Source organism: Mangifera indica, chromosome 18, assembly GCF_011075055.1.
Source record: "Mangifera indica cultivar Alphonso chromosome 18, CATAS_Mindica_2.1, whole genome shotgun sequence".
Lineage (NCBI taxonomy): Eukaryota > Viridiplantae > Streptophyta > Magnoliopsida > Sapindales > Anacardiaceae > Mangifera > Mangifera indica.
In genome coordinates, this window is record NC_058154.1 from 6,607,485 (window position 1) to 6,624,398 (window position 16,914).

The window sequence follows — 16,914 nt, forward strand, 5'->3', positions numbered from 1 at the left end:
AGTCCATCCCACATATGTGCATAAAACTGCTTTTCGAACACACAATGGCCATTATGAATACCTTGTCATGCCTTTTGGTCTATGTAATGCCCCATCCACATTCCAAGCTATTATGAATTCCATATTTTGCCCTTACTTACGAAAATTCGTACTAGTTTTCTTTGACGATATCTTGATCTATAGCCTTAGTTGGACCATGCATCTTGAACATGTTCAAAAAGCTTTTGAAATATTAAGGCATAATCAATTTTTCATCAAATTTAGCAAGTGTGCGTTTGGCCAACAAGAAATCGAGTATTTGAGGCATATTATAACTTCTTAAGGGGTTAAGGTGGACCAAGGAAAAATCCAAACTATGCTAAATTGGCCTAGACCTACTAATGTCTCTGAGTTGCGTGGATTTTTAAGCCTTACAGGTTACTATTCGCAAATTTGTCCGCAATTATGGCATATTAACTCGTCCTTTAACCAATCTCTTAAAAAAGGGTCAATTCAGGTGGACAGATGACGTTGAAGCCACTTTTCAAAATCTTTAACAAGACATGACCACAACGTCTATATTAGCCATGCCAAATTTCAATGAACCATTCACCATTGAATCTAATGCTTCTAAAGATAGGATAGGCGCAGTGTTAACATAACAAGGGAGACCACTAGCTTTCATGAGTCGAGCTTTGGGCATTACCAAACAATCCATGTCCACCTATGCCAAGAAATGTTAGCCATCATTTAGGCCATACAATCATGGAGGCCATATTTGCTTGGCCGAAAGTTCTATATTTAGATGGATTAACGTAGTTTGAAGTATTTATTGGAGTAGCGAATTGTGACACCTGAATAACAAAAATGGGTGTCTAAATTGCTTAGCTATGACTATGAAATTATCTACAAGCCTGGTCAAGAAATTTGTGCAGTCGATACTTTGTCAAGGGTAGCCGGTAAACCTATTCTTCATGTTTTATTTATGTCTCAAACATCATTATGGGATACAATTAAATCTATAACTAGTACTGACCTTTACATGAAAAAAATCAGAAAGTTGGCAGCAAAAAAACTAGGTAAGTCTTACTCATGATGAAACAGGATGATTTGTTACAAGAATAGAGTTTTGGTACCCCTTCATTCTAGTGTCATCCAATAACTCTTACGAGAGTTTTATGACTCACCAATAGGAGGGCATTCAGGTGTATTAAGGACGTATAAAAGTTTAGCTCAACAATTCTATTGGCCCTTCATGCATCAGGTTGTGAAAAATTATGTCGCTTCTTGTGATGTTTGCCAAAGAACTAAGTCTGAAACCTTATCACCAGCTGGCCTTCTTCAGCCATTGTCGATCCCATGTTAAGTATGAGACAATATCACCATGGACTTCATAAAAGGCCTTCCTCTTTCGAATGGTAGAGACACCATTCTTGTAGTTATTGATCGCTTGAGTAAATCAGCACACTTCCTAGCATTATCACACTTTTATACTGCAAAAATGGTGGTAGAAAAATTTGTTGAAGGAGTTGTTAAACTTCATGGCATGCCACGTTCCATTATAAGTGACCGTGACAGAGTGTTCATCAGTCATTTTTAGCATGAGTTTTTCAAGATGTCAGGAACACAACTGCAAGTGAGTTTCGCCTATCACCTCTAAACGGATGAGCAATCAAAAGTGGTGAACCGCTATATCGAACAATACCTTTTAAGCTTTGTTTATCAACAACCACGTAAGTGGCTTCTTTACCTTCCATGGGCAGAGTATTGGTACAATATTACCTATCACATATCTGTTGGAATGACTCATTTCTAAGGTTTATATGGTAGACTACCTCCGACAATTCCCCATTACCATGAAGAACTAGCCTCGTACATGAAGTCAACTATGCTCTAACTTCTTGAGATGTTCTTCTCAGATAACTAAAGGATAATTTGATTGCGCTAAGGAATAGAATGAAGCAACATGCTGATTCCAAGTGGTGGGACATTGAATACCAAGTTGGAGATTGGGTTTATCTCAAGCTTCATCCTTACTACCGATAATTTGTCTTCAAACGAGCTTATCAAAAGCTTGCTAGCAAATACTATGGCCCATACCAAATAGTAGAACGAGTTGGAAAAATGGCTTATAAACTTAAACTTCCACAAAGAGCCCGCATCTATCCGATTTTTCATGTGTCACTTCTTAAACAAAAAATTAGTGATAATGTCTTAGTTGGTACTGAATTACCACCTATGGTGGATGATGGTGATATTGTTGTGGAACCAGAGACCATTTTGGATACACGCTAGATCAAAAGGGGTTCCAAGGTTGTTAAGGAAAATTTGATCAAGTGACGTAAACTTCCTGCTAAGGATGTGACATGGGAAAACTCTCAAGAAGTGTGAGATAAATTAATGAACCTTGAGGACAAGGTTCCAGTTAAAGGGGGAGGTATTATTGATGAGCCAAAGAGGTCCAATAGAGTGTCTATGAAAGATCCAAAATACCTTGATTATGGGGTTTATATGGCTTTGAACTCTCCGATCTCAATAGCTAGCTTTTGAGGTATGGTTCTCCTAAGATTCGTATCAAATATAACTTGGTATTAGTCAAATGAACCAAAGTAGGATTTAAAACAAGTAAGACAAACAAGAAAATCTACTAGAAACTTCAACAAAATTCACTGTTGGGTTATCTTTGTTGAAAAGATATAAGTCTAAAGAAATAAGAAACTTCTGAGAAGATACCTTAACGCTATCTCAAGGGACTTCTTCACCCTTAGTGTAGCTTAAGACTCAATGGGAAAATAAACTCTCTTGTGTTGTCCATTGAGAAGAAGTTAAACCAAAGATTGAAGAGGGAGTTGACGTATAAGTCCACTTTAGGATTGTAAAGGTTCATAGAAAAATAATGACTTGCCCATGTAAAGAAAGTAATTGTTGTGAACAACACCACCACCACACTTGGGGAAGTGCTTAATAGCAACAAATACAATGACATTTGGACATGAGCCACCTACAAGAATACATGAGAAACTATTCTAAAGACCAATATGAACATCTTCTTATTCTTTGGAAGTTTTAGACTTCAAACTTCAATCCTTCATCAAAGTCAAAGGAAAATAGTCAATAATAACTTGCAAAGCATTTAGAGAAACAACTCATAGAAAACTTTCACTCTAGACTCCTTTTATAGTCAAGGAATATCCATCATGATTGTTCAAATGGCTCTTAAACATGTGTTGATCATCCTGTGATGCAAGCAATGCAATTCTAATCATATTATACAAGAAAGGTGAAGGATAAGATTGAGACACCATTCAACACTCATGATAACGCCAACTTACATTATCTTAAAAGATACAATGAGATCTCTGTGAAACAAAATATTCTTGAAGTATTTCACGCACTCCAAGAATTGGGGGGAAAATATTATGCAATCAAACTAAACACTCCAAAGTTAACCATCGAAACATAGTCAAACATAGTAGACAATGATCAACCAATGATCTCTTATGCTTGAAGCCCACAATGGAATGAAGACTCAAACATCATGACAAGAAACCAATGATTAGATGATACGAAATCTATAATTTATAAATAAAAGGTTGTTCTGCGATTATCGAAAGAGGGGTCTAATCATATTCCATATGCAACATCTTCATAAAGGTTATCCAACAAAAAGTTAACTTTCATACAAATAAAATGTCATTGATATAGATATAACTTCATTTATTTGAATTCAAAATCATCGTTCAAGGCTCTTAAAAAAAGAAGGATTTTCTACAATTAAAAAAAAAAAGTGTATATAAGGAGGAAAAGAAAGGAGAAGGAGAAAAAAAAAAAAAAGGAAAACAAATAGAACACTAGAGATATTATATTTTATTATATCATTCTTGTATTACATCAAAACTAATGAAAAATATTATAGATGTAAATATTCTGATCATTGGGTTGAACCATATGAAAACTCTATTATTATATCTATTGCTCTACGATACTTAATTAATATTATCAAATACTCTCATGCCCGTAGTACATTTAATTAAGTTTTTTTAAACTTTAATTATCATTATCGTAACTCATTTTGGGTGAACTTAAAATTATGTATGTTAGTTAATGATGAGAAATTGTATCAAAATATAAGTTTACGTTGAACATTTGATTTTTTTTTAGCTCTATGAAATGTCTCACCATATTTTAATGTTAACATTAATTTTATTAAATAATATTTTAAATGATTTAATTATGACCCATATTCTTGTGTTTACTGCAACTCTACAGTTTCTTTCTTCACTATAAAAAGCCTTGATTTGTGTACCCGATGACGCAAACCAACTTCCTCTGCTAGCTGGTTTTACATTTATTTACTATTTTGTTGCTCTTGTTCTTGAATATTTTCACAAGAATTTGTTGAATTAATAGAATAACAATCCTAGAGGTCAACACTTTGTTCACGTGTCTCTCGAAAACTTCACGGTCTAATCGCCGGTCCATTCACAATTCGCTACTTAATAAATTATAACTCATACTTTGTAAATCAGTAACACTATCATAGCATTTAATAAACGTTTACTTTCTTTAATTATTTATATGTAATTAGGCCGAAAGACTTATACCCACCCAATGTTTAGTTTACTGTCAAACTTATATTTACTAATTTTTAAAAATTTAAATATTTATTTATCAATTATTAAAACTAATTAAATTTGGTAATATTAAAGTTATATTTATCATTTAATTCATAAAATTAAAAAAAAAAAAATTTCGTTTCTCCACTTTAGTTTAAAAAATTTATAATTTTTTTTAATCTAGGTTTTAAAAAAATTTATATTTTTCTCTTTAAGGTTTATTTTTCTTTTTTATATTTTTCTCTTTCTCTCCGATGTTGAGTAAAGTTTCTTCAGTTCAATTTGACGTAAATATGACAATCTCTTTTATCTTATCATGTCGAAGTCTTCTTTTGAGACAGATCTTGAAAGGCTGACCAAAGGCAAAAGGTTTTGACCGAAGATTGTATTATCAATTCACCATCTGTATATGATAAATGAATTAATGATGTAATAAACATTTAATTGTGCTATGTCCACTTGGTGTCTCAATACCCAATTTGTCATTTCAAAAAGGATTTTATAGGAACAATTAATTTTCAATTTCAATACATAGGTTTTATTGTTTCAATTTTCCCTTTTTTTAATTTTAAAAATGTTATTAAACATATTCTCAAATAATAAAATATATATTTTTATTTTAATTTATTATAAAATGAAATTAAGGATTAGTTTAGGATTTTAGCTTTTAAGTTTCGGCTTATTTTTTAATGTGTTTGATGAATGCTACTTTTAGAATTGCTGTAATTTTTAAATTTTGTGTTTAGTAAATTACAACATAAAACTAGTTTCGAAAATAATCTATTTTTACTTTCGAAATTCTTTTATAAATTTAATTATTTTATTATCACATTTTTGCTATAACTTAAGATTTAATTATTTTTTAAATTACAATAATCCAAAATAATCTATTGAACATATAAATAGGTAAATGAGAGACTTAAAATCTTCCTATTTTTATGGGGAGAAGAAAGTTATTCTTGATCCCCCATTACATGTATTTATGTTTTTGAAGAAAGTCTTTATCTCTAAATTTAATTTAAAGAATAAATTCGGAAAATAATGGATGGATGTAACATGGGTGCCCACCACACCCAACCCAAGTCACTTCATCTAGTTGTACTCGTGTCAAATACTTATTCCAATAACTGAATGGAAAGGCTATCTAGAAGGAAAAGGAATTGTGGTTTGTCTGAACCCAGAAATTTTGTTTAGTGAACATTATCATTCCTATGAGGTACACAATAAAAATACAAATTTCTTTATATAATTTGATATAATAGTATTTATTTAAAAGATTTTAAAATAAAAAAATAATTATATCATTAATCATAAATTATCAACCCAATTTTTATTTTGATAAGTTTATATAATTTATTTAACATATAATTTTATTTTTTATAAAAAATATTATTATATATATAAATAAATTATAAAAACTTATTTATATAATTTAATGTGAAACAATTAGGCTATTATATATATTTTACAGAGCGTTAAAACGAAAAACAAGAAATGGATTTATAGACCAACAGCCTCTAAAAATTTCTATTACGCCTTTACGAAACATGGACAACAGTGTTACAAAAATATTTTCCTGGACCAAATAATCATAGTAAGAAATATGGTACGAAAATGATATTATACATTCTAGATGTTCCTTCCTTCTTTGACGAAGAAAAATATGGCATTCAATGTTCAACTAATCATCGGGAAGCCGCCATCAACGAAACTTACAGTGACTAGTCTTCAATATTTGTCAAGTCAAGCGGCGGTGTCTTTGCCCTCCTCACTGCTTCGTTATAAGCTCCCTAATTTCTCTTCTCATTCTCGTAAACAAATCTCCACCTCCATCTGTAATCCATTCTTTATTCAAAAAACAAAAATTATCTCATCTGGTGATGAATTTAGTTCCTCTTCATAAAAGATTTTCATAATTTAGTTAGTTAACCATTTTCTTTTGCTAGATTATACACCGACATTTGCAGTAGTGATTGAATTAATCAATAAATTGTGGCTAAAATGGCTGCCGCTTTTGCTGAAGAAGATCTAGCGAGGACGATGAGCAGAACAATGACTCGTCGCCCGACGATGCGGTCGGGGAGTCGGCGGAACTGGATGGCATCGGCGAGTCTGGCGTCCGCAAGCATCCGAGAGGCGTGGAATTCACAAACAAATGTGTTTACGCAGAGCCAACGGCAGGATGATGAAGAGGAGCTGAGATGGGCGGCAATCGAACGGCTGCCAACGTATGATCGGTTGAGAAAGGGGATGCTGACGCAGGTTCTTGAGAATGGGAAGATTGTGCACGATGAGGTTGATGTGACAAGATTCGCCATGGAAGATAAGAAGAAACTGATGGATAGTATATTGAAACTGATTGAAGTTGACAATGAGAAATTTCTAAACAGACTTCGAAACAGAACAGATAGGTAAATTGAATTGAATTGAATTGAATTGAATTTTTATAATAATAAATGAGATTAATTTCAACTTTTGGTTAATTTTTTCTTTCTTATAGAGTGGGAGTTGAAATTCCAAAAATTGAAGTTCGATTTGAGAATTTATCAGTTGAAGGAGATGTCCATGTTGGAAGTAGAGCACTTCCCACTCTGCCCAATTCTGTTATTAATGCAATCGAGGTAAACTTTTTATTATTTATGATTTTGAATAAATTTTTAAACTATTTTGATAAATAGAAAATATATATATATTTGTTAGGCATGGCCATGGCCATGGCATGGCATGGCATGTTCATGAAGGTGAAGCCATAATTTAATATTTTGTAGAATATTGTTTAAGAAATTACGTGCCGTCAACGTCGAAAGTGGATAACAAAATTTCCTTTGCGTTAATTTTCCGAGAATGTCGCCATCCCTTACGTTTAAAACGGACAAAAGAGCATTACAGAAATCCTCCAGCTAATAACACTTTTGCTATTAAAATTCTATTGAAATTGAAGAAATAACTATTTTCATTTTTTAAATTTGAAAAATTTATTCCTATTTTAAAGTTAAATTAAAAAAATTCATTATTATAAAATTATTTAATATTTGCACTATTATGGTTGTAAGCAGATTAACTCTATTATTATTATTATTATTATTTTAGTGTTAAAACTAAGTCTTGACTTTGGAATAAATTTAAATGGGCAATTTTTAATTTGTGAATGCAATCGTATAAACGGCCACAATGACAGACAAGAGTCCTAATATTCAGTAATATTAATATTACATTTATGATTATCCCAACCCAAGCGTCTCTTAATATATGAAAAACCTTGTAAAAATAGGCCAAACAACTTATTTCTACCCAGAGTATATTCTAATATTAAGTTTTTACCTCTTATTTTTTTAAATCTTAAACACTCATTCATAAAAAGTTAAATCTATTAGTTTTAAAGACAAAATTATCATTTTATCTATAATATTAAAAATAAATTAAAATTTAATCTCTTACCTCTTCTTTCCCCAAAAACGCTAAAAATTAAAAGTTTGTTCTAGGGTAAGTTTTAAAAAATGACATTCCCTTCCTAGGGTTTAGTTTTTAAACTTCGATGTTATTGCCAATGGCCGCTACCTTTCGAAGCTTTCTCTCCCTCCAACAATCTCTCTCCACTCAATTGAATATTCGATCGATATCGAATGAGGCTTGGGAGAAAAAGAGCTTTGCTAGAAAGACAAAGATTTTCATCTCTCAAGCCTCATTCGATATCGATCGGGTCTCCAACTAAGTGGAGAGAGATCACTGGAGAGAGAGAAAACTTCGAGAGGGAGAGAGTGCCGACAATGGTATCAGAGATGATGTCAGAGTTTGAAAACTAAATTCTCAGAGGAAAAATATTATTTTTTAAAACTTGACTTATGGGAGAAATATTTAATTTTTAGGGTTTAAAAGAAAAAAATAATAAAATTTTAAGGGTTAGAGTTCTCTTAATTTTAACTATTTATAAATTAATAAATAAAATTTTTAAAATTAAAGAATGAAAACTTGATAGATTTGAGGATATTTTGGGTGGAAAATAGTACTAAATAACAGATGCTTTCGGCTCACATAAAAAACACCTACTGTAAATTTTCCTTTTACATACATTTTAAATACAAAAGATCGGAATCAGCAAACCTTTCAACTTTCATATTGCAGCTCAAATTATCTTATTTGCTAATACCATGAAGCATATGTATTTAAGATTTTTCTCACTAATTATCCATGTCCGATTTTAATTTACAAAGCCCAGTTCTTTTCTTATTGTAATCTAAACTTGTAGATTTTAGAGCCTTTGTTTTTTAAGTTGGAAGTGTTTAAATTTTGTAAATAGAAATGAGACAAGTTGAAATTTGGATGGGTGGAAAATCTCTCCCTGGATACTAAAGTTTTTGATTTTTCATGGCATATAGAGCGCTCTGGGTTCAGTTCGTCTTGCTCCATCAAAGAAAAAAAAAATCCAAATTCTTAAAGATGTTAGTGGAGTCCTCAAACCATCAAGGTATGATATTTAATTAATCAAATTATAACTTATTTTTGCAGTATCATTAACTAACTAAAATGGTATTAATAATAATTGATTATGTATTTTTCAATTTCAGGATGACCCTTCTTCTGGGTCCTCCAGCCTCTGGGAAAACAACATTGTTGCTCGCTCTTGCAGGCAAACTCGATAAGGAACTGAGGGTTAGCTTCTTATTTCCTGCCTACATTACTTGTTTGCGTGTAACTTTGTTGTTAATTGAGATAAGTTGAACAGACATCTGGAAAAATTACCTATTGCGGACACGAATTGCACGAGTTTGTTCCTCAGAGGACTTGTGCATACATCAGTCAACATGATCTTCACTATGGAGAGATGACAGTGCGCGAGACATTGGATTTCTCCGGCCGCTGTTTAGGTGTTGGCACCAGATATGATATGCTGGCAGAGCTTTGCAGAAGAGAGAAAGAAGCAGGAATTAAGCCAGATCCTGAGATTGATGCTTTTATGAAAGCCACGGCAGTGGTGGGTCAAGAAACTAGTTTGGTTACAGATTATATTCTCAAGGTTTGTTCTCCATTGCAAGTTTGCTCTTTTGTTTATTTATTTTCTTGTACCTTGTTTCAAAGACCTTACATTTTAGAAACATTAACAGATTCTTGGCTTGGATATATGTGCTGATACTATAATTGGTGATAACATGAGAAGGGGTGTTTCTGGTGGACAAAGGAAGCGTGTAACTACTGGTATGCTTCCCAAGAGAAGTCCTCCTGATATTCTTGTTTGTCACATATAACTTTTTCCTACAGTAGCAGCTTGTTCATTGCCAACAGCTTCAACCCTGATTTTACATCTTCATATCTACTCTAATTTTGGATGTAATCTTTACAATTGTGAGTGCAGGAGAGATGTTGGTGGGACCAGCAAAGGTTCTTCTAATGGATGAGATATCAACAGGACTGGACAGTTCAACCACTTTTCAAATTTGCAAGTTCATGAAGCAAATGGTTCATATTATGGATGTTACCATGATGATTTCTCTTCTTCAGCCAGCGCCGGAGACATATGATCTCTTTGATGATATTATCCTACTATCAGAAGGTCAAATTGTCTATCAAGGTCCACGGGAGAATGTCCTTCAATTCTTTGAATACATGGGTTTTAAATGCCCAGACAGAAAAGGAGTTGCTGACTTTCTGCAAGAAGTAACTTCCAAGAAGGACCAGGAACAGTATTGGTTTAGGAAGAACCAACCTTACAGTTTTGTTTCGGTTTCTGATTTTGTTGAAGGTTTCAAATCTTTTCACCTTGGCCAGCAGATTGACTTAGATCTTAGAGTTCCTTTTGACAAATCTAAAGCCCACCCTGCTGCATTGGTGACAGAAAAGTATGGCATTCCAAATCGAGATTTGTTCAAGGCATGTTTTGCGAGGGAGTGGCTGCTAATGAAGCGTAATTCTTTTGTTTATATATTCAAGACTACCCAGATAACGATTATGTCATTAATAGCCATGTCCGTGTTCTTTAGAACAGAAATGAAACCGGGCACTTTCTTTGGTGGAACTAAATATTTTGGAGCGTTGTTCTTCAGTTTAGTTAATGTGATGTTTAATGGGATGGCAGAACTTGCAATGACTATTATGAAGCTTCCTGTCTTCTATAAACAAAGGGATCACTTATTCTACCCTGCATGGGCTTTTGCTTTACCTATATGGATCCTTAGGATCCCTTTATCGATTTTGGAATCAGCTATATGGATCATTCTGACATATTATACAATTGGGTTTGCTCCCTCTCCAGGCAGGTAAAGTAATTCATCTAGTTCCAATCAGTCCATATTAATCACCTACCAAACACTATTAGATATTAGATTGTAATTAGTTTTTCTATGATTTGGGTTCTGTCATACCTGAAATTAGAACTAGATCAGCTACTAGAGTTCTTCTGTTAACAGTCCTTTTACTTTCTCTTTTGTAGGTTTTTCCGACAATTCTTGGTATTACTTGGTGTACATCAGATGGCTCTGTCCCTCTTTAGGTTTATTGCTGCTCTTGGAAGAACAGAAGTTCTATCAAAGTTGCTGGGTACCTTCACCTTGCTAATGGTTTTTCTGCTTGGAGGATTTATTATTTCCAAAAGTGAGAATATAACCCTATTTGCTGTGCTATTTATTTTTAATTTTTTAGCACAAGCTGTTAAATTCAATTTATTGTGCTTGATATTGGATAGTAAATATTTGTGATACTTTTTCTTTAAGCAAGGATTAATTTTAGAAATCTTTTGCTTTTTTTGCCTGTAGATGACCTTGAGCCATGGATGAAGTGGGCATACTATATGTCTCCTATGATGTATGGACAGAATGCTCTAGTTATGAATGAATTTCTTGATAAAAGATGGGCCAAAGTAAGTTCTGTTATGCTTGGATCATCTTCTTTTTGTCACATTGCAGTTTTCAACTAACTAAACCATGCTGTATCTGTTTTCCTGTCCTTGAACTCATCAGAAAGATCTTTTAAATATCTCATGCAGGCCTATAATGCCACCGGCAGTGATGCACATACAGTAGCAGAAGTACTTTTAAACACTAGAGGCTTCTTTACCGATGGGTATTGGTTTTGGATTTGCATTGCAGCGCTTTTTGGATTTTCTCTACTCTTCAACATTTTATTCATTGGAGCATTGACTTATTTGAGTCGTAAGTTATAAATAATTTCACCTCTGGATATCTTGTACATTGTTCAAGTTTCAATATTTGATTAACATTTCTTCTTGTATTGGAATTTCTTTTCAGCTTTTGGTGAGTCAAAAGCAACTGTCATAGAGGATAATGGAGGCAAGAAGAAAAAGAAGCAAGCCTCTGAGGAACATGGTGTAGAAGGTTAACATTTTTTCTGTTTCCTATTTTTCCTTGCGAGCCTTGTTAATTATGTTAAAATGTGGATCATAGAAGGGCCAGCAACTATTTTGTCTGCATTAGAAATTATGCATGTCACAACACTGTAGGTATAAACTCTTTAAAAGCCTTTGCCCACCTCCTAAAGATTTGAACAGAAAATAATACTGAGTTGATGAACATATATATAGTTATGTTCCAAAGCATGTATGGAAAAGTAGAATATATCAATAATTGGCATTCAATTTATGTCTGATAGCAAACTGATCTTTCAGATTGTTATGTCTCGCTCTTGTGGAAAATATATTATTCATGAACTCTGTGTAAACTCAGTTGATGTTATATTCCTTTAATGTATTGACTTTGACAATCAATTACAGGTATTAACTCGACAATGAAAAGCTCATCCGAAATGGTCAACCTTGCTGACTCCAAAAGAGGAATGGTTATGCCCTTCCAACCCCTTTCACTTGTATTCAACCATGTGAACTACTATGTGGATATGCCTGTTGTAAGTCATTCATCTCCAAGCATATATTTATCTCAAATATTTATATAGACTTTGTTTGTCCTAGAAGCTTCTTTGGTGATTAAAACTAATGCTGTACATTTCTGAAACCAAAACCAAATTTCCATGTCATTAAAAACCTGTAAATCTTATCATTTTACTACAAAATTAAGTAATTAACACTTAAAATTTCTGGTCAATGATAAGCTACCCCAAAGATCAGCGTGAGCAATGAAGTAAACACTAGTAACTAGGCTACTTGGCCTCTATATCTCTTCCGAGCTATAGCACAAAGTCATGGAATTTGGGAGATCATTCGAGAACAATAATGTATTGTCATTTGTACAACATTTAACATTTTTCAGTTAACTACCTCTAAAAAGTTAGAATGGCTTCTTTTAAGTACATAATGTAGCTAAATATTTTTTTTTTAACATTGTTTATTGTCATGTAAATGAATGCTTTTGTTGAAAATGTTTTGATTGTCACAAGCGTATGCTGAGATGAGTTAATTATCATCGCTTGCCAGGAAATGAAGACTCAAGGGGTTGAAGAAGATCGTCTTCAACTGTTACGAGATGTTAGTGGTGCTTTCAGACCAGGGGTATTGACGGCACTAGTAGGTGTAAGTGGTGCAGGGAAGACAACTCTGATGGATGTCTTGGCAGGAAGGAAGACTGGAGGGTATATTGAGGGAAGTATTAGCATTTCTGGCTACCCAAAGAACCAAGAAACATTTGCACGTGTAAGCGGTTATTGTGAGCAGAATGACATTCATTCACCTCATGTAACTGTATATGAATCACTTCTATACTCAGCCTGGCTTCGTCTTCCTTCAGAAATAGATACAAAATCACGGAAGGTAGGTTGAAATTACAGTGTAATAATATGTTCTCACACTCTGAAGTTACCTTTCTTCTTCCTATAACCATATTTTGACCTATTAGCTAATGATTCCATTGTAATTTAATTCACCTAACTGTGTCATGCAGATGTTTGTCGAAGAAGTTATGGACTTGATAGAGCTCAAACCATTGAGGAATGCTTTAGTTGGGCTTCCAGGTATAGATGGCCTTTCAACAGAACAGAGAAAGAGGTTGACAATAGCTGTAGAGCTGGTTGCTAACCCCTCTATCATCTTCATGGATGAGCCAACATCTGGTCTTGATGCTAGAGCAGCTGCCATTGTCATGCGTACCGTGAGAAATACAGTGGATACGGGAAGAACTGTTGTGTGCACCATTCACCAGCCAAGCATAGACATTTTTGAAGCGTTTGATGATGTAATGCTAAATTTTTTATAGACTTTCCTTAGGGTTGTTTTATTCATCTATGATGATTGTATTTAACATGCAAGTGGGATTTATGCTTATTGCAGCTACTCTTGATGAAACGAGGTGGACAAGTCATTTATACTGGACCCCTTGGTCGCCATTCTCACAAACTCGTAGAATATTTTGAGGTGAATATTTCTGTTATGTTGTCTGGAAGATTGGTTCTGTTAACAGCCAACACACCGAAAACAGACTCTAATCATTTTAATTTCATGTCCCCTCACGTAATTTTCATTTTACTTTAGGAAAATTTCTTAAAGAGTTCTTGGATTCTTAATTGCACTGATGCCTAATATTTATTACCTGTTTCAGGCTATCCCAGGGGTTCCTAAAATTAAGGATGGATACAATCCAGCGACATGGATGCTTGAGGTCACTGCTCCTTCGGTTGAGGCTCAAATGGGTGTGGATTTTGCTGAAATCTATGCCAACTCCTCTTTATATCAGTAAGTTTGGGTGTCATAGTTTTACATTTATTTGACTTATTTCCACATAGATTAGAATTCCAAGCATTTTTCTGAATGATTTGACATACTTTCAGGAGGAATCAACAACTTATCACAGAGCTTAGCACTCCAGCTCCGGGATCCAGTGATCTCTTTTTCCCAACCAAATACTCACGATCCTTTTTTACTCAGTGCAAAGCTTGCTTCTGGAAACAATTTTGGTCTTACTGGAGACACCCTGAATATAATACCATCCGGTTTATACTTACGATATGTATTGGCCTTCTTTTTGGTCTCGTCTTCTGGGACAAAGGCCAGAAAACGTAAGTCAACTTTTCCCTTTTTTTTAATTAATTGGTTATGTAAAATGGGCCCCAAGAAAAACCATACATGATTTTTTCTAAAATTTTAGATAATTTTCATACAATTTAATTAACCAATGATAAAATCTCTTTGTTTAGCAATCAGTTGGATTCAGGTGTCTTGCTTGTTTAAAGAATGGATGAAAGCCTCCTCTCTTTTGCATAGCTATTCAATGTTTAACTCATCTAGATGAAAATATAGAAATTTGACATTTGCATGGACCTTGATTTATTTATTTACTTATTTTGTGCAGATCCAATCAGCAAGATTTGATAAACTTTTTAGGAGCTGTTTATGCTGCTATGACATTCCTCGGAGCTTCCAATGCTACCAGTGTGCAGTCTGTTGTTGATATCGAGAGGACAGTTTTTTACCGTGAAAGAGCAGCTGGGATGTATTCTGCGCTACCTTATGCATTTGGTCAAGTAAGAAATCTCATCTCTTTATAAGTTACATCTGTTTTGTCTCTTCCCTTTCTAATGGAACATAAAACAGGAGCTTATTGCTTTCAAACTAGAAAATGCAAATCAAATAATCGAGAGAAATTCCATTTTAAACCCAAACCTGGAAAGCATTTATGTACATTGTGTTGTTAGAAGGTAAAGTGCATTTGATGAAATATGAATAATTGAGTAAATAACTTTTCTCCAATTTTCCAGGTTCTCATAGAGATAATTTATGTGGTAGTTCAAACTATCATCTACACTCTTATCCTCTACTCCATGATTGGATTCGAGTGGCAGGTGGATAAATTCTTCATGTTCTTCTACTTCATATTCATGTGCTTTATCTACTTCACATTGTATGGGATGATGGTTGTGGCATTGACTCCGGGCCACCAAATCGCTGCCATTCTTATGTCCTTCTTCCTAAGTTTGTGGAACTTGTTCTCTGGTTTTCTGATTCCTCGAGCGGTATGTGACTTAAAACTAAATAAATTTTCTGCTTTGAGATACCTATCAACTTCAATGCAAGGATTGTACATCCAAATTCTTTTCAATATTTTTAACTCATTCACAGTTTTCCCATAACATTAAGATTTGCTTCAGAAACATTTATCATGTGTGAATTATAACTAGCTTGAAATTCTAGTACTTTTCATTTATGTTCAGCATATTTCTATTTCAATATCATTTACCTCTTGCATAAAAATTCACAAAAACTCCTCACATATGTTGCAGCAACTTCCTGTGTGGTCAAGGTGGTACTACTGGCTTTCTCCTGTTGCTTGGACCATCAATGGCCTTGTGACTTCTCAGTTGGGTGACAATGGTGAGACTGTAATTCTTCCAGCAGGAACTTCAACAACAGTGAAACAATACCTCAAAGACAATTGGGGATATGACTATGATTTCCTTCCTGTGGTTGTGGTTGTCCATATGGCATGGGTTCTTGTTTTCTTCTTTGTGTTTGCCTATGGCATCAAGTTCCTCAACTTCCAGAGGAGATGACGATCTTCAATCTCGAATCTCTTGCACTTGTATGTTAGTTTTTAGAGTTGTATACATAAAACATTAAAATTTTTTTCATGTAATTAGTGTGCTATGGGGAAGCAAGAATTTTCCTGTATTATTATCTGTTTTTCAATTTTATTCTTTATTCCTGATTTTTTTTTAAGTATGTGGCTGTAATTATAAATCTATCTTTACCCTGACAGGGCCTTGTTGCCAAGGAAAAGGCAAAAGTTCAGAGAATTCGACTTTTGATGGAAATCTGTGGTGATAAACTTCTGATCTTCTATGTTAGCAGTCTAATGCTTATTGTGTTGTTCATTGTATTAATGTTTTCAGTGCCAGACCTCTAACATCAACTTAGTGAAGGGGGTGATTCAATTCAACAAGTGGTCAAACCAAACTATTTAAAATATTATTTAAAATAATTTTGTATAATTAATTTGTAAAAATATAATTCAAGTTGATTTAATATATAAATAAATTTGGTCTAATGACACACACACTATTAATTGTTGAGGTGCAAACATTTCTTTAAATTTTTTATATTGATGTCAACTCTCGAGTTTGATTGGGCTAAACTCTTAGGCAAATCATAATCTAGGATGGTTCTAACAGTTGAATCGTGATTCATCCCGGTCCAACTTCCAATCTAGTTTTAAGGCAAGCTTGGAGCTTGGGTTTCGACTAGTTTAAATCCATTCATTATATAAAATAAGATAGCTTTCATAACAATTTTTATTGTATCTCTATATGTATACTAAGGATCCATTTGGGACATGTGATTGGATTGGATTTGGATTTGATAGGATATGTTATCATAGGATTGGAATGGAGTATTAATAGTTTTGTCTTGTATTTGATATTAGGATTTGAC

The 16,914-nt window shown here is 33.6% G+C and overlaps 1 protein-coding gene across 2 annotated transcripts; it reads left to right on the plus strand.

Annotated features, from left to right (window-relative positions):
• Nucleotides 1–6,142: 6,142 nt before the first annotated feature.
• Nucleotides 6,143–16,298, plus strand: LOC123201923 (ABC transporter G family member 34-like). Of its 2 annotated transcripts, XM_044617527.1 has the most exons (21): nucleotides 6,143–6,406; nucleotides 6,622–7,006; nucleotides 7,096–7,216; nucleotides 8,972–9,060; nucleotides 9,161–9,245; nucleotides 9,319–9,609; nucleotides 9,698–9,788; nucleotides 9,946–10,846; nucleotides 11,020–11,180; nucleotides 11,342–11,445; nucleotides 11,572–11,737; nucleotides 11,834–11,920; nucleotides 12,316–12,446; nucleotides 12,973–13,305; nucleotides 13,436–13,726; nucleotides 13,822–13,905; nucleotides 14,090–14,223; nucleotides 14,319–14,546; nucleotides 14,840–15,011; nucleotides 15,246–15,500; nucleotides 15,768–16,298. In XM_044617527.1, exons 1-21 carry the CDS (start codon nucleotides 6,229–6,231, stop codon nucleotides 16,035–16,037), a joined length of 4,557 nt encoding a protein of 1,518 aa, XP_044473462.1. In that variant the 5' UTR covers nucleotides 6,143–6,228; the 3' UTR covers nucleotides 16,038–16,298. The 2 variants fall into 2 exon arrangements, with proteins under 2 accessions (XP_044473462.1, XP_044473463.1); XM_044617528.1 differs by having other exon boundaries at nucleotides 6,144–7,006.
• The last annotated feature ends 616 nt before the right edge of the window (nucleotides 16,299–16,914 follow it).